General features: G+C 48.8%; 6 protein-coding genes across 6 annotated transcripts; 3 read left to right on the top strand and 3 right to left on the bottom strand.

Moving 5' to 3' along the window:
- Window positions 1-153: 153 nt before the first annotated feature.
- Window positions 154-994, bottom strand: PFICI_00135 (uncharacterized protein; the record flags this gene model as incomplete). Its single annotated transcript, XM_007828716.1, has 2 exons — window positions 154-383; window positions 490-994. 2 exons carry the CDS (start codon window positions 992-994, stop codon window positions 154-156), a joined length of 735 nt encoding a protein of 244 aa, XP_007826907.1.
- An 856-nt stretch (window positions 995-1,850) lies between these two features.
- Window positions 1,851-3,937, bottom strand: PFICI_00136 (uncharacterized protein; the record flags this gene model as incomplete). The annotated part of the gene is made up of 4 exons (XM_007828717.1): window positions 1,851-2,779; window positions 2,838-3,542; window positions 3,597-3,733; window positions 3,801-3,937. The coding sequence occupies 4 exons, from the start codon at window positions 3,935-3,937 to the stop codon at window positions 1,851-1,853; spliced, it is 1,908 nt and encodes a 635-aa protein (XP_007826908.1).
- A 1,443-nt stretch (window positions 3,938-5,380) lies between these two features.
- Window positions 5,381-7,717, top strand: PFICI_00137 (uncharacterized protein; the record flags this gene model as incomplete). Its single annotated transcript, XM_007828718.1, has 3 exons — window positions 5,381-5,471; window positions 5,555-7,299; window positions 7,373-7,717. The coding sequence occupies 3 exons, from the start codon at window positions 5,381-5,383 to the stop codon at window positions 7,715-7,717; spliced, it is 2,181 nt and encodes a 726-aa protein (XP_007826909.1).
- Window positions 7,718-9,583: 1,866 nt separating this feature from the next.
- PFICI_00138 (uncharacterized protein) lies at window positions 9,584-12,144 on the top strand (the record flags this gene model as incomplete). Its single annotated transcript, XM_007828719.1, has 4 exons — window positions 9,584-10,139; window positions 10,225-11,816; window positions 11,930-11,959; window positions 12,025-12,144. 4 exons carry the CDS (start codon window positions 9,584-9,586, stop codon window positions 12,142-12,144), a joined length of 2,298 nt encoding a protein of 765 aa, XP_007826910.1.
- A 161-nt stretch (window positions 12,145-12,305) lies between these two features.
- Window positions 12,306-17,609, bottom strand: PFICI_00139 (uncharacterized protein; the record flags this gene model as incomplete). Its single annotated transcript, XM_007828720.1, has 14 exons — window positions 12,306-12,705; window positions 12,764-13,260; window positions 14,003-14,101; window positions 14,158-14,260; window positions 14,315-14,362; window positions 14,429-14,614; window positions 14,669-15,566; window positions 15,619-15,812; window positions 15,858-15,888; window positions 15,942-16,168; window positions 16,232-16,339; window positions 16,401-16,951; window positions 16,998-17,116; window positions 17,174-17,609. 14 exons carry the CDS (start codon window positions 17,607-17,609, stop codon window positions 12,306-12,308), a joined length of 3,897 nt encoding a protein of 1,298 aa, XP_007826911.1.
- A 458-nt stretch (window positions 17,610-18,067) lies between these two features.
- Window positions 18,068-21,873, top strand: PFICI_00140 (uncharacterized protein; the record flags this gene model as incomplete). The annotated part of the gene is made up of 8 exons (XM_007828721.1): window positions 18,068-18,569; window positions 18,617-19,636; window positions 19,678-19,789; window positions 19,853-20,107; window positions 20,167-20,612; window positions 20,662-21,275; window positions 21,466-21,577; window positions 21,653-21,873. The coding sequence occupies 8 exons, from the start codon at window positions 18,068-18,070 to the stop codon at window positions 21,871-21,873; spliced, it is 3,282 nt and encodes a 1,093-aa protein (XP_007826912.1).
- Between the last annotated feature and the right edge of the window lie 974 nt (window positions 21,874-22,847).

Below are 22,847 nucleotides of genomic sequence, written 5' to 3' on the forward strand. Positions count from 1 at the left end.
ATGATCGATTCAACCGATTGTAACTAAATTCCAAGGCTAGATGAAGAACAAGATCAAAATTAGACTATTGTATGTCTATCGGCCCTTCTGGTACTTCTTTTTTTCCAATTTGACATCCCTCTTTTCTTCAGAGTCGCCGCCTCGTATCGCCACCTAGTCTTTGACAAAGACAGTCGTGTCCTCGACGCCAAACCGCCCAATGCGCACCTTGTTGACATTAAATTCTTCATCCTCATAGCCAACCGCCACTCCGCACAAGATCTCGAGGTCATCGGCCACGCCTACGGCCTGGCGCACGACATCTCGATAACCTGCAATGCTGACTTGAACACAGCTGCCGATGCCCTGCTCCGTCAGTGCTAGGAGAAACGTCTGCAGATACACTGCATCATTTTCATTGACATTGGTCAGCCAAAAAAAAAAAAAAAATAGAAAAAAAGCGATCTTCTCAATCAGCTCCTGGAGTACCCGCACGGAATCGAAACTCACTTCCAATACTCATGGCAGCAAACCCGGGAAGCTGCTTGCTCATGCAGACAATGATGCCGACTGGACCGCCGAAGAACTGGAAATTCCGCAACACGGCATTCTTGCGGGCCTCGGCGTCGTCGCGCGGGATGCCCCAGCCCTCGCCGTAGACTTTGCGCCCGAGCTCGGACCGCGAGGCGCGGAACTGCTCGGGCAGCGGCGGGATATTGGGCGCCGCGCCCGACGAGGCCTCCTTGTACAGCGCGGCCTTGAGCCGGTCCAGCGCGGCGCCCGTCACAATGTACAGCCGCCAGGCCTGCGTGTTGGAGTTGGACGGTGCGTGGGTCGCCAGCTCCAGCGCCGACCGCAGGACCTCATCGGGAACGGGCTGGGCCTTGAAGACTCGCGTCGAGTGCCGGCTGATGATGGCCTCGTCTAGCAGCATGCTGTAGCCGTGTTTGTGCTTGCATTCTGCATTGGAGTGCGCCGCCTCCTCTGGGGGCGGGGTTGTTCTCGCCGCGGCCATCCTTGTTTTGATGTTTTCACTTTGTGTAATTGTATTCCTTCACTCGAACTGATGATAGTCACAACTGCATTGCTGATTGCCGAGCTGAGATGCGACGATTTTATAGCCGTTTGCGCACATATCGCACGTACATGGCGTGTTGGCTTGATTGCGGGGAAATGTATTGAGTAATCAGGAACTCAAATCCCTGGGCTGCGTCTATAGTGCCGCTCGCCTCAAGTTGTCAAGTATTGCATCATGTAGTGAAAGCTTAGTGATCACCCTGTAGCTAAGCTTTTGGCGCTGGTCAAGATCCGACAGCTTCAGTCAATCAATGGCCAGAACTAGGGCCAAGCGCTTTACACGGTTGAATACATCGGCATTTATGTGTATAAATTCGCCCATAGATGCTTGAATATCAACCGTAGCAATTGCCTCGACGTCTTACCACGGTTGCAGATATCGGTATCTCAAGTTTAGGATTTCCCTTTCATCAAAGTCATAGCAATTGTCTCTAATAACCCAGGTATCTATCTCACAGCAGAGGATTATCCGGCGTCGCCGCAAATATAGTAAATTGGATGCGACACCACCTTGCAACGATGCTCCGATCTTGATGGCCACCGTTCCAACCAGACGCCGTGGCGATGTGAATGCCAAACTCCAAAACGCCGGTCCAACACATTTATTTCGCTATGCGCATGACCTTGTATCCCCCAACTCCCGATTTAATATTGACTTTACACGGACATTATTCAATATGGTCGTAAATTCAGTTTCGCACCGTATATATGAGTAATCGTAAGTGCCGACACGATTTCATGCGCCTAGTCTATCTTGACATGGCGAGATATCGTGACAGCAATATCGTATTGTTCTATGCTGGCCCATGTGGGTAATTTTGGACATGAGAATTGGGGCCTTCCACTGCAGAGGTTGGTTCGGATTCTGCAGAGACCACAATAGCGGGTAAATGTTCGCTTGCTTGTAATGCGATTGTGGGTACTGAGTGCAATGAAAGATTTGTGCGAACATGACTCAGATGGTTAGCTGAAGGAACCTCTAGAGTATCACGCCGTGACCTGGGACGTCCACGACTCTCTCCAGGAGACATTGGCTCCCCAAATGTCAAGCTCCGATTGCCTGTAGTTGGCAGCGTACTTGCCCTAGCGGCACGAGGGGGCATTGTCGGCCACTGATCTGAAGCAGGAGATTGTGGCGATTCCGGCGTCTGATTCACATGCGGTCCGTTCTCGTTTTCGCCGTCAACGTGAGAATCAGGACTGCCATTCCGTGATGATACCTCCCGGATTGAAGCCGCTGGCCATCGTTCTCTGAGGTGCGATAGATGTTCATTGCGGTTGGTTTCGCCCGGTATCTCCGGGTAGTTCATCGCGGGGCCTTGCTGGAACTCTGAAACGTCATATCTTTTGCGTGAGGGCGTGCCGATATAGTCGCTCACTTTACTCAGGTATCCTGCGAACTTGCGTCTATTTCCCGCATCAGTTCCAAAGGTCCTATGGGAGCGGCCAGTAATAGTCGACACTAGGCTGAATCCAAATTCGTGAGAAGGCGAGGACTCGTGTCTGCCATCACTTGGAGAATCTGGATGCCTTGATTGATGTACCGTTGGCAAAGGTCGAGCGTGTTGCTGAGCGAAAAGTCCTTCATGATGATCTGCATGCGGTTCCTTCGTGTCAGGGACTTGCGACCCAGCGTCGTCTTCTTCCTCTTCTTTTCGAGCTAGAATCACATACATTGAACCGAGGACAGCAAACCCGGTTCCGACAATTGAGCCCCATTGACCTGACGATACACATTAGTGAGTGCAATGAGCTGAATGTACGGATATTTTAGTACTCACCGACACTGGCTATAGGTTCAGTCATATAACTGACGGGTCTGCTCCAAAAGTTCTTCTCACCAATCACCAGTATTGCCAGTACAGCACCACCAAAGACGGGAAGTTCGACGGCAATTTTAAGATACTTCTTGATATCCTCATTCATGTGACTCATACTTAGAGGAGTAGCGCCATTGGTTCCTTCGATGATATCATCAGGCTTTTCTGGGTTTCGCGTGGGAAAGAAGCGTTTTCTCCAGTTGAATTCGGCGATACGATTCCACATGGTGACAAGAGACAGAATGGCGGGCAGGCAGCAAGCAGCTGCAAGGAGCGTAGCAGTGCCAAAGGTCAGAACATAAGGCGCTGGGACAACGTAGATGTTATTCGTACTGCCGTCCCAAGCTCGCATGGGAGACCAAGGGTTGCCGGGTCCGATATCACATTGGAGTTTACACTTGAAGGTTTCATCATATGGGAAAGCGCCCGGATCGCTATTGACGAGTGGTTCGCCGGCAGGACCCTCAGGACACGGGACGCTATTTGTTCGGTAGAACTCGACAGTCAAACTCAGAAGCCCGGCCAATATGAGTCCAGTCCATGCGAAAATAATGTTTCGGCCACGATCGAGAAAATATGTGTCGGAGAGCTTGACTGTAACTGGGGCAGCCAGAATGCCAATTGAGCACAATTGGAACGCGCCGAAGAGATCCATATCGACGGCATCTAGGACATTGGATTAGTTGGATTTAGACACTGGCATGTTGACAGTAATCATACCGTCAGTGTGCAAGATCGCCAGCACGATGCCGTGTATAGCAGCAACCGCCGGCAAGATTAGCGCAGCGGCCAAGCAGGCTCTCTTGAGCCATTCCACTTTCCGGGCAAGCACACACGCTATAACCAGAACATAGTATCTTTTTTTTGGAAAATATCAGCAAGATGCGCAATTGATAGTTGCGGAAGAGTTTGAGAGGCTCGTACAAATACCTCGATCCCGGTCCATATTGACCGCTCACCGGCCAAGCGCAGACAACTTGCAACGGGTCGGCAGTAGCGTTTTTTATGTCGCGGTCAACGAGGGCATGCAGCAGCGTTGCGGACGCCGGTATCGCCGGCATGTCGGCATCTCCTCCAACTCGGTTGAGGCTTTCGGCGGCTGTTGCAGCAGCAAGAATAGAGGTGTTGTTCTTGACTCACGCACGTGGGGTCGCATGTATGAGGGTGGAGTGAAGTTCTGCATTCATGAGGACAGGGCACAAGGCTTTTTCAACGGCTTATTTCATGGGAGCCTCATGTCGAGGCATTGTGCGACATTGGGCAGTCTTGACCGTTGACGGCACCGAGGGAACTTCTGGATCGGCTAGAGACAGGGCTGAGAAGCCACGAACTCAAAAGGGGGCGTCTGCACACTTGTGCTGTGTGTCTTGGCCCTACAGAGCTAAGCGAATCCTTCGAGTCTTTACATTGGTAAGATCTGCAGCCCGGAAGAAAGAGCGTCTGCCTGCAGTGGGAATATGGCGCAGCACAATGATGATTTGCCAACATTGACCACGAGCCGATGGAGGGGGATGCAGTGAGATCTGAGTGCAGAAGGAAAATGCATGCACGACAATGACCAAGTCTTTACTGGATGGATGTGTACAGAGTAGGACAATTTGGCGGTCAGCTATTGTAACGAATGCGCGCGGTGCATTTCTTTCAACCTCGATTTTTTTCTACAATCCTGTCTACAAAGTATCATAAAAGACGGGATTTACCGTTATCAGAGCCGTGAGATTGGAATTCGAGGCCGTTGATAGGCAATGTAGAATTTGGTCCGGCAAGTTTAATTCGAAATTGATGGTGTTGAGAGGTTTGGTGCTGCGACTGGCTTCTGTGACCTGTCAGTCGGAACTCTCCCCCCGGTCTGCTAGCCTTCTTTGGCGATTTTGCGGGGTTTCTTAGCTTCTCTTCGAGTTCCTTCCTTCTAGCTGCTGGTGACGTACTTGTAGGTGCTGATGGATGTTGGCTGGGGAGGCTTAGACCACCCCCGGGAGCTGCCGAGAACTATTCCAGCGCTCATCTTCACCGTAAAGGACTTGGCTGGCGCCTCTCCCCAGCGAATCACAGGGACACTTATCTGAGCGTGCACTGCCTTCAGCCACTGTACCGCTCAAGCACAACAGTGACCAAGAAACCCCTTCCACGCTAATGTGGAATAGCCAAGGAAAGGAGCCTTGGAAGCTGGAATTTTCTACCAACGTTCTATCGCTATCAGCCTCTTCTGCTTTGGAAAAATTTCACGCATCATCTCGTGTTTTCAGCCAACTAATTGCTAGCCTACTGGGTGCGATGCGATAGCCTCTGGGCAGATTCTGCTGGGCATCTTTGCATGCCAGTGGGTAAGCAGGTCGTCGGGTAGTAACCTGAGCTGGCTCCATTGTGCGCCCAACTGGTGAAGTACTTGAACGTGAGGCTCCCAAACATTTGGCCTCGTCGCATCTGTCATCCCCTTTGGGCGACGTCAAATTCCCAGCTAGCCAGAGCTGTATCACGGCTCTAGGTCCTTGAGCCTCCATACCATGGCACAAGACGGGGACGAGACTGACCTGAACACAAACCAGATCAGGGAATGGCGGTCAATTGTCACCCTCATCGTCTTCGTATTGACTAGTGAGTACCACGCCGCTAGCCGCTGTCGCCTCCAGGTGTCAATTCCTGCTGGGTTCGGCTCATCAATGCTGACCTGAAAATAGATGTCAATGTGCTCTTTCCTTACCATATTCCAATCTATGTCCCACGCGTTCTGGTCAGCGGCATTCTAGATGCGCTGAGCGGCTTGCGGATCATTTCGCCCAGGCCGGCACGCTCTCATAATGTCGGACCTGGGGCCGGCAAGGTCTCGGCCTTTTGCCGTTTCAGATTTCCCATGAACTTCCTCACTGCACCACTTATAGCCGATCTTTTTCTGCTGGCCATCCTGGCTATTGGCCGAGACGAAGTCTATGGTGGCGTCATTGAGGCCAACAACATCAAGCCATATGATATTATGCTTTTCTTTATATCGTTGGCTTACATTGCCATATCCATAGATGCATCCGGTCTCATTCGATGGTTGGCCTTCAAAGTCCTTCAAAAGGGAGGCGGTGCTGGTCACAGGTTGTTCCTGTACCTCTATACCTTCTTCTTCGTCCTCGGCAGTTTCATCGGCAACGATCCAATCATTCTATCTGGCACTGCATTCTTGGCATATATGACCAGGGTATCTAGCAACATTGTTCACCCGAGAGCCTGGATCACTGCACAGTTTGCCATTGCCAACATTGCCTCGGCGATTCTGGTATCCTCGAATCCCACAAATCTGGTTCTAGCTGGAGCTTTCGAGATACAGTTTATACACTACACAGCAAACATGATAGTACCGGTAGTCGCAACTGCGATTGTGCTGTTCCCTTTTCTCTTATACATCATCTTCAACGACGAGAGATTTGTGCCCTCCAAGATCAACATCCACGAGCTGCCCGAGGAAGTCCGGAACAAAAAACCCGTCAATCCCAATATTCCCAATGCCAGGGGCAGAGCTGAAGAAGAGGAGAACCAGCACGCCAACGACGAAGAAGGACAATTGCTTTCTCTCGAGGAGATCATGAATCCGTTCCTGGACTTGGGCGGTGCAGCGTTTGGTGCCGTTATAATGGCGGCGACTCTCATAACCCTGATCGTATTAAATGCCCAAGGAAAAGAGACGCCTGTCTTCTACGTCACGCTACCAGCCGCCGTAGTGATGTTGGTCTGGGATCTCAGCTATGGGTGGATCCATAGAAAAGAAACCCGCAGAATCGCTGAAGAGGGGCGAAAGGATGTTGAGCAACTCCGAGAGGAACAAGCGCGAGAAGCACGAGAGCGACAATTGCACGCTGGGCTCGCAGATTCGGCTCAAAATCCCCATTTCGACAAGGGACAAACCGAGAACCTTTCTCTCGCCAAGACACCTTCCCCAGAGGACAAAATCAGCAATGATGAAAAGACCCCTGAGCCATCGCGATCGAACACGGAAGTTGACTCTGAAATTACCGAGAAGACTGAACAACAACCTTCCAAGGATACATTACGACAAAGACAAGGATTATTCACTGGTCAAGCGCCAGAGTATCAAGGCGCAAGGGAGGAAACAAAGTCGTCAGAGACAGAGACGGTCGTGGACAGATCTGCCGGCTCGGAAGGAAAGGGCAACCAGAATCGAAGCCACCGAACTCTTACCATGATTCTTGCCGAAAGGTACAGATGGTCACAGGAAACATTTCCAACAATGACGGCAGTGATGTCCCATCTGCCATTTGCCCTGATACCATTTGCATTCTGCATGTTCACGTTAGTGCAGGCCCTTGTGACGAAGGGATGGATCGCCGTATTCGCCTATGGATGGGATCATTGGGTTGCCAAGACAGGGACCGTTGGAGCTATCGGTGGCATGGGTTTCCTCTCTGTGATTCTATGCAACGTAAGTCAAGCATTCAAGGGATCAAGTCCACACTCTTACCTGCTATTGTACTAATCTCAAACGCATGTTACAGTTTGCTGGCACGAACATTGGAACCACAATTCTCCTTTCCAGAGTCATACAAGCATGGGTCAAAATCAACGAGCTGCGCGATACACACATTACGGAACGGACCTTTTGGGCAACCGTGTACTCCATGGCCATAGGCGTCAATTATGGAGCGTTCAGCACAGCCTTCAGTGCATCCCTGGCTGGTCTCTTGTGGCGCGATATCCTGGCTCGAAAACACATTCGTGTCAAGAGCCTCGACTTTGCGCGGGTCAACTTACCCATCATAGCCATCTCCATGACTGTTGGCTGCGCAGTCCTCGTGGGCGAGGTGTACATAATGAGACCTGACACGCCATATAACCCATGATGCATTGAGCAAAAATTCAAAATTAGCGATAGACTTTATAGAGCAATGAGATACATTTACACATGTCATCATTCTATCCGCCGTGCAAGGCTTAAGAAATACCCTCACCAGATGTCGTATCTGAGCGCATGAAAAGGTTGTAATTGTGCGAAGAGCTGCACCAAAGGAGTGTGTACCGAATTTCGATGCCTTTGTTCACTATTTGTTTTGAGGTTTTCCTATAATTATTTCAATCCTGGGAAAGGATTGGTACTGACTAGTACTGCGATGCTACTTAAACGATTTCTCTAACTATTACCATTCCAATTTTTGGTGGCCATTGATGGGTTCATATTTATGAATACATCTTGAGGTCCTGCCAAAGTGTGCATAAGACGAAAACATTATAATTTTGCGGTAGAAAATGTGTTAAATCATTTCACGGCATGTTGCTTCTTTCCGTGTAAGATATGGAATCAAGAATATTCTTGATGACCAAAAAGTTATTTCGCGATTCAATCAAGATTCAACTACCTATACTTGATGAAGTTGGTCTACAATGGAGTATAGCATTGCTCTTATAATCTGTTCGACCAGGGGGCGGGAGCCACTCACAACGCACGTTCACTTTGCCGGGAAGCAAATACGGGGCAGTAGTCACATGCGCCGAATTTTTTTTTAACCTTTTTTTTTTTTTTTTCGCACCTGGCTCTTCTCGTTTTCCATCTTCCCTAAATGATGCTTTGCTGCTCGGGGCCAGTCATCTATTTTTAGTATCACCTCATCTACTTCAATACCAATGTATGAATCGTGGTTGGTATGCACAATGCCGCCACGATTACACGTGTCTGTACAGGTGACTCAATTTGATTTGAACGTTGAAGAACTTTTCTTTTTGATGCTTCTTCTCAAAAAAGAACAGTCTATATCATGTCTACAAAGACTAAATGCAATGAGGTCTATCCCTCTTGGTTCGTTTTCCTTTTTTAGAGAAACTAATTTCGGTGCCTGTGAGCCATGATCACTCTCATGTCATGATCTTGAAACAAATATTGAGGTTGGGCAGCGAGGTACGGGGTCGTTCATCAGACTGGCAACGACTCGAGACAAACCCACAATGGCAGGTCCAGTCCTGACTTTTCGTCAATATCGTGGATCCGGATCTGAGATTTTACGTAACTATTCCAAGGTCGCTCCGGGATCCACTTCCGCGACCGTGGCTTTTACATAATGGGATCCGAAAAAAAGGGGACCTCGGCACTAGGCCAAGTTAGATCTTCGATTCATCTTGATATTGGGTCCTCTTGGACATGATTCCTCAACCTCGACAATATGTCTAGGTGAAATGCTCATAGTTACCCGAGGAGACAACTGTATCGCCAAGTTTGACAAGAAAAACTTTCAAACGGACCGGTTTATTCCCGATATCGGAATATCTCAGTCGGTCAATGAGTTTTCCAGTGGTTCTTGTTTGAGCTTTCGCCATATACCAAGTGGGTCGTGGCGCGGATCCTGCCGGGGATTGGATCTATACCGACTGGATGGATTTCCCCAATCCGGTATTCTCGTGGTTCCACGGGTTCTCAGAGCGTCTCTCAGAGTCCAGACCAAACTGCGTCGGGAAGTCGAAATCTGGGGCACGCAGTTCACGAGTCGAGCTGTCAAGCTCATGTGGGCCAACTAAAACGGTGGTTTAATGATCGTCAACAGCCTCTGAAGGAGGGGGTTCGTTCTTTTGTGTGGGAAATCCACATACCGCATCATACCGAAGGCAAGGCCAACGGCGCACGCGCTTTTGTTATTGAAGAACGGAGCCACGATGAAATTTTCCTTTTCCCGCCCGCACTCCTTTTCCACCAACGCCATGTGCGCTTGATACATGTTAAAATGAGTTCCAACAACGGCACGTCATTTAACCTCAACATCTTTCAGTCGTCCTCTTCAGGGTCTGATGGCGATTCTCCCAGCGATCAGGTCGACGGCCTAGCCCCAAGCGCGAGCGCTACCGACGGTGCAGTGCCTAGGGCTAGTGCAGAGCACAAGTCAGGCCCAGGGACTTGGGGCCGCCGAGTTCGATTCAATAGCGACGCTATAAAGCATGCAATTTTTGGATCAAATCAATTCGAGGCTGAAAAGGAATCTCAATCATCATCGGCGATGCAGGTGGCGGACCCGGCGCAGCCAGCCGCCGCGGGTGGTGATTCTTCCGCTGATAATTCATACCGATTCGACGAGATATACTCGTCTCAGAGTAGTCCCACACAAGAAGACGAGTATTTGCGGTCGTTCGAGAATGGAACTGCCACTCCAAACGGTACTACCACCGACGGCTCTCAGCAAACCCATACGGATGCCATACAGGACCCAGGTGCTCTACGGGAAGCCGAGTCTCTCCTGAGGGCTCATATGCCGGATATTCATGTTTCTACTACAGAACCAGAAGGTATGTTGATTGGACTGTGTAAAATTTTGCAAACAATCCCACAGTCTATATCTCTTATCACCTCAGGTGGCTAAAGTCTTTTTAGGGAGAGCAGCGGAGACTACGCAGACGGATCAAGATCACATTGTCACTGTGAATCCACGTGGAGGTCTCTTCTTCCACATTCTACAAGGATACAATAACCAGACCCAACACAATAATCGCAAAAATGAAAAGAAGGACGAGCCCTTGCCTCCGGATGGCAAAAGCTCTGCCCCATCTAGCCGCCCTTCAAGCCGCCCCTCGACGCCTACGCGTCGGAAATGGTACAAAAACTCACACCAAAGCACACCGTCTCTGGACACTGTCGGACAGCTATTGGAGTCCTCCTCGAGGCTCGCAGCGCAGAGCGTCAAGGCTGGCGTACCACTCAACACACCGCCAGTGATGAAGAGGCCGCAAGCTCCGCGTACAGCAAGCGGGCGGATCAAGTCTCTCATGGGACTCAAGCGCGAGAATGATGCCAAAATCACCGTTCACGTTGCGGGAATCCTTCAGAGGCAAAAGTATATCCTCAAGATGTGCCTTGCGCTCATGAGATATGGTGCGCCATCTCACCGTCTCGAGGAATATCTGTCCACAACCGCCAAGGTCTTGACCATGGAATGTCAGTTCCTGTATATACCGGGCTGCATGATCATCTCCTTTGACGATGTCTTGACGCACACAACAGAGGTCAAGATGGTGCGAGCATCACAAGGTGTCAACCTCGGCAAGCTCAAGGACGTGCACCTCATCTACAAGGAAGTCCTGCACGACATTATTGGTCTGGACGAGGCACTGTCCAGACTGGAGGCGATTTTGAAGGCGGAAAACCGCTGGCCGGTCTGGCTGTGCATTCTCATGTACGGGCTCGCGAGTACTGCCGTTTCGACATTCTTTTCATCACGCTTGATCGACATGCCCGTCATTTTTGTTCTGGGCTCGCTCTTGGGTGTCTTGCAACTCGTCATTGCCCCAGTTTCCGCCACCTACAACACCATTTTTGAAGTCAGCGCGTCCATTCTGCTAACCTTTCTCTCACGCGCCGTTGCCAGCGTTCGCGGTGGTAACCTGTTTTGCTTCTCTGCGCTGACGCAGAGTTCCATTGCCATGATTCTCCCGGGATGGCTCGTGTTGTCGTCGGCGCTGGAGCTTCACTCCAAGGCTATTGTACCGGGCTCTATCCGGATGGTGTATGCCATTATTTACTCCCTGTTCCTTGGTTATGGCATTACAGTTGGTACGGCGCTGTATGGTGCCGTGGACCCTGATGCCGTCTCATCAACGACTTGCCAGAATCCATTGAGCAAGTACTGGGCTTTTCTCCTTGTTCCATTTTACATCTTCTTTCTCCTTTTCACGGTCCAGGCGAAGTGGAAACAGATGCCCGTCATGATTCTCATTGCCTTGGCTGGTTATGCAGTCAACTTTTACACGTCGCAAAAGTTTGCAGCCAGCGCGCCAATTGCCTACACTTTTGGCGCGTTCGTCATTGGCATACTCGCCAACCTCTACAGCAGAGTGCGCCACGACGTGGCCGCCGCGATCCTGTTGCCCGCCGTCTACGTGCAGGTGCCGGGTTCGCTGGCTTCCAGCGGCGCCATTACGGTCGGGCTGAAGACGGCTACGTTGCTGACGCAAACCAATGGTACGGATGTAAGTCAAAACCTTCCTTTTCTTGAAGATGAGATTTTGCCAAGTTGTGACGAAATACCGACTCTCTCATCTGTCGACTGCTTTCGCTCGACAATAACTGACATGTCACGTAGTCTACGGATAGCACCCAGCTCAACGCTCTCGTAAGTCCAGCCCTCGTAATCAATGCGCCATAGCAATTCAGTGACTGACAAAAAAACCCTGGTAGGCTTTCAACTTTGCCGCTAGTATGATTCAAATCGCTATTGGCATCACTGTTGGATTATTCGGTTCCGCTCTCCTCATCTACCCCCTAGGCAAACGTCGCAGCGGATTATGGACGCTGTAAGAATGAGGTGCGGGGCGTAATTTGGCCTTTTTTTTTTTTTTTTCGCGTGGCATTTAGCGACTGGTACGGTATATTGTAAATCAACATGATTTCTAATGGGGGCTGGTTTGTACGGAGTTTTGGAGAAAAGGCTTGGAAAATGGAAACATCTAGTTTTGGGTTCATTTTGGAGTAAACAGCGATTTCAATGCGGTGCTTTCGAAAAAGTGTCTGTCCTTTTCCCATGCCTTGCAAATGAAATCTCTCCCAATCTTCAGACCCGCTGTAATGACTTCTGGTGCCACGGGCGGCGCAGTGCGGGGTCGTCGGTGATGCCAGCCGATCAAATGAACGCCCACGTAAATGGCTGTTCTAAACGCCATATCGTCGCTTACGACGCCGTAGCCGCTTATGATGGCTTCCATCACAGATTTGGTGTCGGCTTTGAGGTAGACGGCCTTTTCATAGAGGTCGCCCACGATCTGGCCGAGATCGTAGGAGCGGTGGCCGAATTGAGCAAACTCCCAGTCAATGATACCGAGACGGGGCGGCTCATGCCATGGGGGATTGGAGAGGAGAATGCTGTGGTCAAATGTGAGAATCTTCTCTATTGGAATAACATGCCAGTGTCCGAACTTACTTTCCTGACCAGAGGTCACCATGCACGAGTCCCCATCCCTCATCTTCGCCCGTTGCCGGTTTCGCAAATTCCTTGGTCATGGCCGCTTGCACAGCTTGCAGTGTTTCTTGGTAGCCATTGAGGAGCTCGGGAAAGGTCTCAAGCACTTTGAGAAAGACGTCAAATGTCACAGAGCATTTCAGCTTCCGGACGGGGTCTTTCTGTCCCAGCTGTGTTCTGAGACCAGCTTGCTGAGATTCCAAAGCCCACTCGTGAAAGGAACGAAGCCAAGTTCCCAGATGGCGTCCAATCTCCAAGGGCCGGGGGCGAAGAGCGTCAGCATCTGGTGCGAATAGTATCGGCCTGAAGCCGCCCGAATCGGTAAAGTCCTCTAGGACTTGCACATTGGCTTCTCGGTCGAATTCATATAGCTGCGGTGCTTTGACCACGGCGATTTCATCTATGCCCTTGGGAGGCGACAAGCTGTCGAGTGACCTGAGGAGAGTCTCATCGAATTCCTGCAAGTCGGAGTACAACTTAGATTAAGCCCCATCTCACATGATGTTATTTATACATTCAACCATCGGGAGGTAAGAAGATTTCATGATTACAGTATGCACAGAGTCTGTAGAATGCTTGATTATAACGGTCGTAGCCGCCGATCCGTCCTTGGCGGAGAGGGGCTCAAGTAGCACGCCGCGATAAACAAAGTTAGCGGGCCGAGTGGCTAGCGTGGACAGCGAGGAGCAAGCATATCGGGTTTGCGCAAGTTGGCGTAACACGGCGTGTTTCTCATCATCTTGGACAGATCCCATGATGCCAAGAGCTGAAGCAAATGTTTATTGATAACCACGTATCTATGAGAACGCGTCTTGTGGCGCGACGACAAGGAAAATTCCTGCGCATCCTGAAAATCCTGGCGCGTAGAGCAAATGTACAGAAGCGGCACAGCGTATCATCGGGGCCTCTGATCTAATGCTTTCAGCGTTCGCTAATAGTGCAAGGTTGCGGGCTGGTTCGTCGCTAGGTACAGGCAGAAAAGTCCCCCAGAAATCCGAATTCTCCACTGACTATAATGAAATAATACTTCGCTGCCAGCGACCTTTGTAGCATACATCGGGCTTGCGATTCTCTCACCGTCGGTACCGCCATTACCGCATATAGGCCATCATTCTTAGGTATACTACAACAAAGAGCGCAATTTCTATCAAGTCGTCAGTTTTACCACAATTTGCCCTGACAGCTCGTCGATCGGCTTACCTCCAAGACACTGAGACTGGTGTCAGATTGCCCCTCCCCATGAGATGATAGCAGAACATTGGCAAGCTGCTGCTTGGACTTTTGAACCTCTCGGACTGACTATACTCCATAATTAGCTCTGATTCATTTTCTGTAAACATGATAATGCACTATACCTCTTCAAATGAATCCCGTACGTAGAGCCGTACCGTCGTCACCTCCTGCGTTTGGCCCAGTCGATGAATGCGCGCCAATGCTTGTTCCTCTAGCGTTGGATTCCTTAAAACAATCAGGCACTTTTATCATTGGCGCATGCATGTAGCTTGTACGTACCAGTGAGGCTCTAATAGATACGCCCGTGAAGCGACCGTCAAAGTCAGTCTGTCATCATTGTCAGTGTTGCGAAGGCCTGATTATAGATGCTCATTTTTGGGCATCACAGCTTACCCGACTGCACCGCATGATAGGGTGAGTAGCATAACACGGACAGAACTGTCTTTTCTGAAGCGATCAACTACGCCCTGTCTGTCCTTTTGGGGTAATTTCCCGTCGAATCGTGAACAGGGCAAATGGGCCTGTTCCAATGCGGCCTCGACAACATCTAGAGTCAACCTCCAAGTTGAGAACACGATGCTAAGGCCTTGGGTTAGCATTGCTCCGAGTCAACAAAGGCCTGAGGTTCCTCACCATTTAGTGTTTGGCGGCAGCGACTTTAGATCAGCCACGAGAGCGTTGATCTTTGACGGGAACTGCAGAGAACCGCCAATAGACGCACGAACATGCACATCGTCAGTGTCCTCAAAACCGTTGCTATCCATTGATACCGATGCGGCGGGACAATTTGGCCTGTGCCCGCATCGGAGCACAGAGGTCGACTTTCGTGTGCACTCCACGCAAAGGAACTTGAGGCATTTGAAGAATCGTCCTTCTTGTCGTAGCTGATTGCCATCATTATACATGCTTTCTGTTAGATCGATGGTCGACTCGCACTGGAGACATGGAAGGGGTCCCATCTGTCTTTGCGTGTTAAATGTTCTCTGTGCCATTTTGTTCCAGTCATCAATCTCCGCATTTGAACTGTCGGAAATTCTGTGCCTCGTGTTGTATCTGAGTCCTAAACTGCAAAATAGGCGTAGAGCCTCGATTTGCTGAAGAACATTGACAAAAACGTTGGACTTGAAACTTGCGCCATTGCTCTGCAAAACTTCGTCGATGCGAACAATTGCTTGCTGATGAATACTTGTGTAAGCCTGTTTTTCCTCCGCGGTGAAGTCCACGGGGCATTCGAGGTCGAATCTGTGAGGCAGTTCAATTGTTGTCTTTGGCCTGCGTAGGACCAAGCACGATGAAAGCCTCTTCAAGCGTTTCACTGCCTTTTCGTCCTCGCCCGACTTCCAGAGGTGCGATATATCCGCATCGAACTGTTTTATGTCCGTGTATGGGTGCGCGCGAATGAACTTGACCAAGCTGGACAAGTCCCCTAGGCGGTTTTGAATCGGCGTTCCCGTCACCGCCCATCGAGCCTGAGCTTGTAGAGCACAAACAGCTCGGGACATCCGGGAATTTGCATTGCGGATGAAGTGAGCTAAAAGAATCAGCGGTGGTAGGAGTTATGAGGATTTTCATGCTGAAATTACCTTCGTCGAGTACAATTCTCCTCCATCGTACCGAAAAAAGGGAAGCATCACCCGAATCAGTACTTTGCTTCCACTCAGCGGACACAGTATGATAAGTTGTCAATACTAGTCGGTCTGTTTCTAGGGTAGTTCTCGTGGCCGCTTTGTCACTGCCGTGATAGCGGCTGTACGATAAAGAACCAGGCACAAGATGGCTGAAATAAGTTAGCCAGTGGATATGATTATCGAAAACAACTTACTCTGATAATTGTTCTTCCCATGCACTAATTACTGTTTCTGTTAAGTGATGTGAATGGTAACGAAGAAAGCATGCTATCGCTTACGTGGTGGTGGTACTACGACTAGAGTAGCCCGGATGCTCGGTGCAACTGCGCCTTCAGGTCGTTCAAAGCCTTCATCCATCTCCATCGTCGAGGTGTTGTCCAAATCGGCAGCTATCAAGGCTATCATTGACAAGGTTTTGCCGAGCCCCATGGGATCTGCAATGATGCCTCCATATATTTGACGAGGCACATTGGATTGATAGAATTCGGTTATGCTATTGAAATAACTTTTACGTGAAGTCAGTGTACCACTTTTCGGAATGGCGGACTGATCTAGCTGTGGCACCTACATTCGCCCTCGATCATTGTCCACTGATTCCCAGATATCTGGGATGTCGTGGTGGTTTCCCCAGCCTTGTTCGCGGCATGACATGAAATAGAGTGCTTGTTTTTGATGCCTGTTTGACATCATTAGTTTAAACGCTAGCATTATGTTTCAGGTCAGCCCAATAAAATTACCTTTTTAGCGATGACTTCACAGCGGGCGGTTGCGGAGCTTCTTGTAGGTCAATGACATTGCTGATAGTGTCAAGCAAACTTGAACGTTCAGATATAGTCCGAAACATCAGACCGGGCTTGCCTTTTACAATATCTGAAACCATAGGACAAGAGTGAATGTCAATAAAGGAAAGCCTGTGGGGATTGCAATATTTGACATCCATGTGGCATACCATTGGGTCTTGTAGATAGATATCAGAACCCTGAAGCCATTCTCCAACTTCGTCGAAAAGCTCTAGGTCTCCATAAATCGTAAGCTGTAACTCACATGGAACAGACACATTTGAGCGAGCTTTTTTCGTAGTTGACGTAGTCTTGGCGATACAAATCACCTTGATGTTAATATGTACGTCAAGGAGCTCTTGAATCATGTATGAATGTTTCGTGTCAATGCGACCATTGACTTGATATTCTTCCGATGAAAACTTCTGTGCCGACTCAACGTTAACATCGAATGGAGACTGAACTGCTTGAATGCCTAGACACTCAAAGGATCCCGTTATATCTGGTATCTACGAATGTAAGAGGGATACAGCTTCACCGGAAGGAGAAACATACCATTCCGAAGCAACATATTTGGTGATTAGAATCAACGTCAATATCTACGGCGGAACTGGTTTCGTAGATCCCCAAGGGTATGGTAGGACTTTCCACTTGACGTGAGTCATCCGCAACGCCTGGCTGTCTATGCAATATGCCATGGGAGTCGCTATCGGTGCATAGTAGGACCGTACTTAAGAATTCGTTAGATGGTGCTGTTGCAGGACTTGCGTGAGTATTATAGCTCAGAGCAGCGGTGGGTTGATGGCCATCGTTCCTTGGTTGACCTGATCCTCGAGGGGGTCGCTGTGACGGCTGATCCAGATTTGCACCAAATTCTGGAGCATTCCAAAAATTTTGCAATGACTGTGGTTGCGATGAATGTTGATAAGGAAAATGGACATGTGAGGTTTGTTCAGCGTAAGCAGTCCACAAAGGGAGTTGGCCTTCCAACTGACGAGACTCGTTTGATGCTGAGGCATGAGCCCCCAAACTCTGCAGGGGAGCCAACCGAGTGTTCTGCTGCATTAGTGTCAGGCTATTTGCAGCATCTGTCTCTCGTTCTGCGAGCCTTGCCCGTTTGGGAGGACGGTCCCAATCATTGCCGCAATCCATTGTCCCTCGTTGCATGATGCCTTTAAAGATCGATTCACATAGATCATGTTATGAGACTCATATTAGGTATTCGATGTAAAAAATAAGAGGAAAGAGATCGTTGAGTGAGATTTTGACGGCCATGACAGGGGCTGTAGAGTTCAATTGCCAACATTGAAGGCAGCAAGCCCTGCATCGGCTAGTGCAACACCAGATGCATGCATGTCGTTAATCCATGTCTACAGCACACCGAAGTGAAGATATGATTGGATCATTCATCGTATGCGCTGGGCGCAGTGCATAAAGCCCATTCAGCTGCAGTGCGACCCGACGCAGCCACAAATGAGTGGTGGCGATGTAGGCGTTTAGGCCACTTTCCTTCGAGTGCGGAATGTTAGACGGCGGGATATCTTTGCAAGTCAATCTCCTCCATAGCCATGTTGTCTCTCTAGCAAAGAAAACGAGCGTCGCAAACAATTGGCATACTTTGTATCATGCCGTCCAAGTTCGGGCCTGCCGCTTCGGCATCAGCCAGGGAGACGATAAGAACCGCCTTCGAGGAGCTCGACAGAACTATCACACCAGTGGACTCGCGGGACTTTCACTCGACAACGCTCGAGGATGTCAGAAGTGCAGCCTTGGAAATCGAAACCCAGTTGGCTGTGAAGCAGTCACTGCGGAATCTGCGGCGACTAATGCCTCTATTCCAAGGGCTTGAACATTATGCCAAAGTCGTGGATGTCCTTTGCAATGGAACTCCTTACCTTGCATGGATATGGGCCCCAATCACGCTCATTCTTCGTCTTGCTTCCGAATATGTTGAAGCATTCGAAGCTATAATGAAAGGGTATTCAAAAATTGCCGAATCACTCGTTCGGTTCGAGATACTTCAAAAGGCCTTCACGGGCAACCAACAGTTCCAGCAAACTCTCGCCGTTTTCTACTCTGATATTCTACAATTCCACAAGTTTGCTTACACTTTCCTTCGACGAAGCAGTATGTGGCAACCATGATATTTAGTGATCAGTAGCTAATTGCATCAGGTTGGAAATTAATGTTTCTAACATCTTGGGGGCGCTTTGAACGGCGCTTTCATGGCATTCTGGAAGACTTGGACCGTCATGGAGCCTTGATTGACCAGGAAGCAAATGCAAGGAATATTTTCGAGTCGCGCCAACAATGGCAAGAAATACAAGCATGGCGAGAAGAGAATTATGAAAGACTTAAACGCCAAGAAAATGAGCAAGCGGCCAAGCAATACGGCTACATCAAATCATGGCTAAAGGCGGACGATTCTGAGCAACTCACCATACAAGATCTTGCATCATTTGAAGGCAATCAATATCCAGGAACTTGTACCTGGGCTTTGGACAACCAGACACTCCGTGCTTGGCTTCGGAAAGATACAAATTCATGTCTTTGCTGGCTGCAGGGCATCCCAGGTGCGGGTAAAACTATCTTATTGACACAGATACAGGCATTCATGAGGGCCGATTCTCGTATTGTTCTCTCTCATTTCTTGAGTAGTTCATATGCATCCTCCGCTTCATATGACCAGATTCTACGGTCACTACTGCTACAGCTTCTGCAACAAGACGAAGATCTCACGGCACATGTCTATGCCAGATATGTGATGGAGAAGAAAATAGCCAGCACAAGTGCTTTGGAACAGCTAGTAAAAGTCCTTTTCACAACGACCTCTCAGGAGCCGAGGAGCACTCAGTTCATTTGGGTCCTCATTGATAGCTTTGAAGCCTGCGAATCCAATAAACAAGCTAGTCTCATTAGCTTGATGAATCAGCTAGTATCAAAGAATCCCCGGTCTGGAGGCACTGTTTGCAAGTTCCTCATTGCAAGTAGAGCATCGCCCCTGCTTTCTAAACGCCTCAGGAATGACCAAATCATCTCAATGACGAAAGAAAAGCAAGCATTGGATGTTGCCATTAGGGTCTATACCTCACACAGATTGGACAGGCTTCGTGATCGGTTTGATCAACTTCATCTTGGACACAATAATCTGGAAGACATTCAATCGGCAATTGCCAAAAAGCTGATGGTAAGCGGTTCCTCCATGTATCTCAAATGTTAGCTAATCGTTGTAAAGGAATGTTCCTCTATGCTCGACTGATTCTGGACTACATTGGGAGAAAGATTTTCTATTCTGCAGATGAAGTTAGAAGGTCCGTCGACGACCTTCCTCGAGAGCTGGCTGATTAGTGAGAAGCGCCCTCGTCAATTGAAATGTGGTGATACATGGCTTCTAATATTAACTCAAAAAGCTATCGAGAAATACTCGCCCAAATAATCGCTCCGCTGGACAAACAGTCAAACGAAAGAGTCAGGTCGCTATTCGGGTGGATTGCATTTGCAAGAAATCCTCTGAAACGCCTAGAACTCCTATCGGCGATCACCTTTAGCTCTTCAGACCATTTGGTTCCTCACCTTGTCCCCGACTTCATCTTGACGGTCTGTGGGGCACTAGTGGAGGAACGTCCAAATGCCACATTGGCTTTCATTCACAGCACAGTCAAGGAGTACGTATCTAAACGTGACCATTAGCAGGATTTGGATAGGCGACTGATGTGCCTCTCAGATTCCTCCAGTCCACCACAAGCAATCTACCATTGGATGATACGATTTCGATTCACGAACATGGAGTCGCTTCAGTGACTTGTCTGCGGGCGGGTTTGCATGTTTTTCGATCCGACGCTTCAAGACATGCTCAGAATCTCAGAGTTGTCCATGGCTTGCATGGGTTTCACCTCTACGCAAATAATTATTGGGTCGATTATTTGCTGGAGATCATGAAAATTTCTTCCAAGCCTATCAATGAGGTTCCATTATATCAACTAGCAGTTGATCTAGCTGCACAGGCAAATCAAAATGAGATACAATCTGTCTTTGATAACGAAGGAGAGAGATCCAGCGGGGATGAAGGACTCTCCTTGATCCCTGACGTTCAACTCCGGAGGCTTGTAAGACTTACCCTCAAGTCGAGGTCCCACAAAACGACAGAGCAACAAATATTCGTAGTTGACGGTAAGGATACCAAGGAGTCAATGCTGAAAAGTTCCAGCTAACATCACAGATATTGACGAAACCCTCAAACGAAGAGATGAGATGATCACCCAGACTTCACTGCAGGCCATTACCTCATCTTATCAGGATATCGTAGTATTTCTACTCGAGCAGCGTGACTATCCAGAGATATCATCGGAGGAGCTTCAAAGGTTCAAAAACCAATTCCGAAATTCGGGATTCACTTGCAGATTCGACAAATGTCATTTCGCTACTATTGGCTTTGACTCATATGCCGAAAGGAACGAACATGAGCTGACGCACAGCAAACCCTTCACGTGCCCGATTACAGACTGCAAGTACCCTGCCTTTGTCTCGAAAGCTGCAGTTCAGCGTCACGTCAATAAAATTCACGTAGTGACTATCCAACGCAAGCCGCTTCGCAGACCAGGTTCTGTAAAGCCAACCACAAAACTCAATTCATCGACTATGAAGATTGGACCGATATCAAATCGACACACACCGCGCCCCATGGCAGAAATAAGCCATGATGATCCTATCCGCGACCTGTCAGCACCGTCTGTGCCTGATCAGTCGGCGGAGAAGCATCGAGTTCAGGTCTATGAGTTCCGATACAATCAATGGCAGGACCGAGGTATCGGTTTCTGTACCGCCGACTATCAAGTTAGTCGTTTTTTCTTTTGCTTCTCGATTTTTCTTCCATTGTCGAAGTCAGGCGCAGCGCGACCCAAAACGCTAATGACAGCGTCCTAAGCTGCGTTCTCAGGATCCCTTCCTCTTTATCATTATCGTTATTCGGATATTGCATGTTTGCAGGAAGGAAGGATTTACACTAATTGAAATTCGCGTGTAGATAGAAAGTGACTTGGACGACGCCGTGGTGACGGTTGAATCCGAAGATCCGCCTTATGGGATCTTACTAGAATTACATCTTCCTGCACCGACTATTTTCCATAAACAACAAGGTACCTAATATTCTATTTGATCGATCGATAAGATGCTATCCAAAGGCATAACAGCTAATAGGCACTATTTTCTAGGAAAACTGATCAGATGGTATGATCCTAGAGAAGGCGTAGATATGTCCCTTGGCTTTCAAGAGGTTGAGGGCTGTACAATGGTATGGCGCTGCATCGAACAGGTCCAGGGGCTTGAGGATGCCGTTGACGAAGACGCCACGTTTAAATCCTTGGTCGCATTCGTGCACAGTGAAGAGGGATCTGAAGACGAGATAATCGAGGAAGCATTAGAAGATGTTTAAATTGATTTTCTATTTACAACAAAAAGGTGCTAAAAAGCGATTATATATATTCACGCAGGTGATTTGCGGTGGGTATTAACGTAGTATTAAATACGTTAATACGATAATATGCCTTTCAAATCGAGGAAACCCAATTTGGGAGAGTTTTAGGGCGGTCGAGGCAGTCACGGATCAAGTCCTCCCTGATGAGAGATATTGCGTCTGAGTACAGCAATTACGGCATTGTAGACACAACGAGGAAAATGAGATAATTCAAATGCAACATAGCAACGCACAGACCATGAATGAGCTCGCTTGAGATGGAAATACACACTGTTGTCACAAACTTCACTTCCGAGTTCAGCATTACGGACCTCAGTCTGAGGGTCAGGTAGCCCCGCTCACCGGGAGGAGGGTTATTTGTACGCTAAGGACGTTTGGTGCAAGGCGGGGGTATCTAACAAACGGCCATGAATGCTGCCGTCGTCGTTGCATGCAAATGAGCTTTTGATTGTGCCTGTGTCATAACGATGGAAGCATCAAAACTCTGGAGTAAATGGTGCCCTTCTTGATCAGCAGCACGGAGGGCTTACCGATTCTACAGGACGGCTTTGCGTCTCAGCGTATCTAGGTCGATGGTACAACCTGTATCTTGAATAAGGTGTCGAACGTATCCGTAACCACTAGTAGGCTAGTTCCTAGTGTCGAAGCTTCACGTTTTACTCAGCTAGTGCAGTGTTTGGTGCGATATAAAGTAAAGTTGAAGATGGTCTATATCTACGAAATTAATGTGTGAACAAACAGACCTGATCACCCTTCCCGTTGTGTCATCCGAAGGGTGCCTCACAACACAGCCACACTGTGGCGCATCAGTACTAACCTAATCTAGACAAGAATGATCATTTAGTCGTCCGAATTCGCCGGCTCCCAATACATCGACGGGGCCCCGTTGATTTAATATCGACGGACCCGTCGATGTTATGTAAGCGTCATTT

This window comes from Pestalotiopsis fici (genome assembly GCF_000516985.1).
Source record: "Pestalotiopsis fici W106-1 unplaced genomic scaffold PFICI_Scf_1, whole genome shotgun sequence".
Taxonomy (NCBI): Eukaryota; Fungi; Ascomycota; class Sordariomycetes; order Amphisphaeriales; family Sporocadaceae; genus Pestalotiopsis; species Pestalotiopsis fici.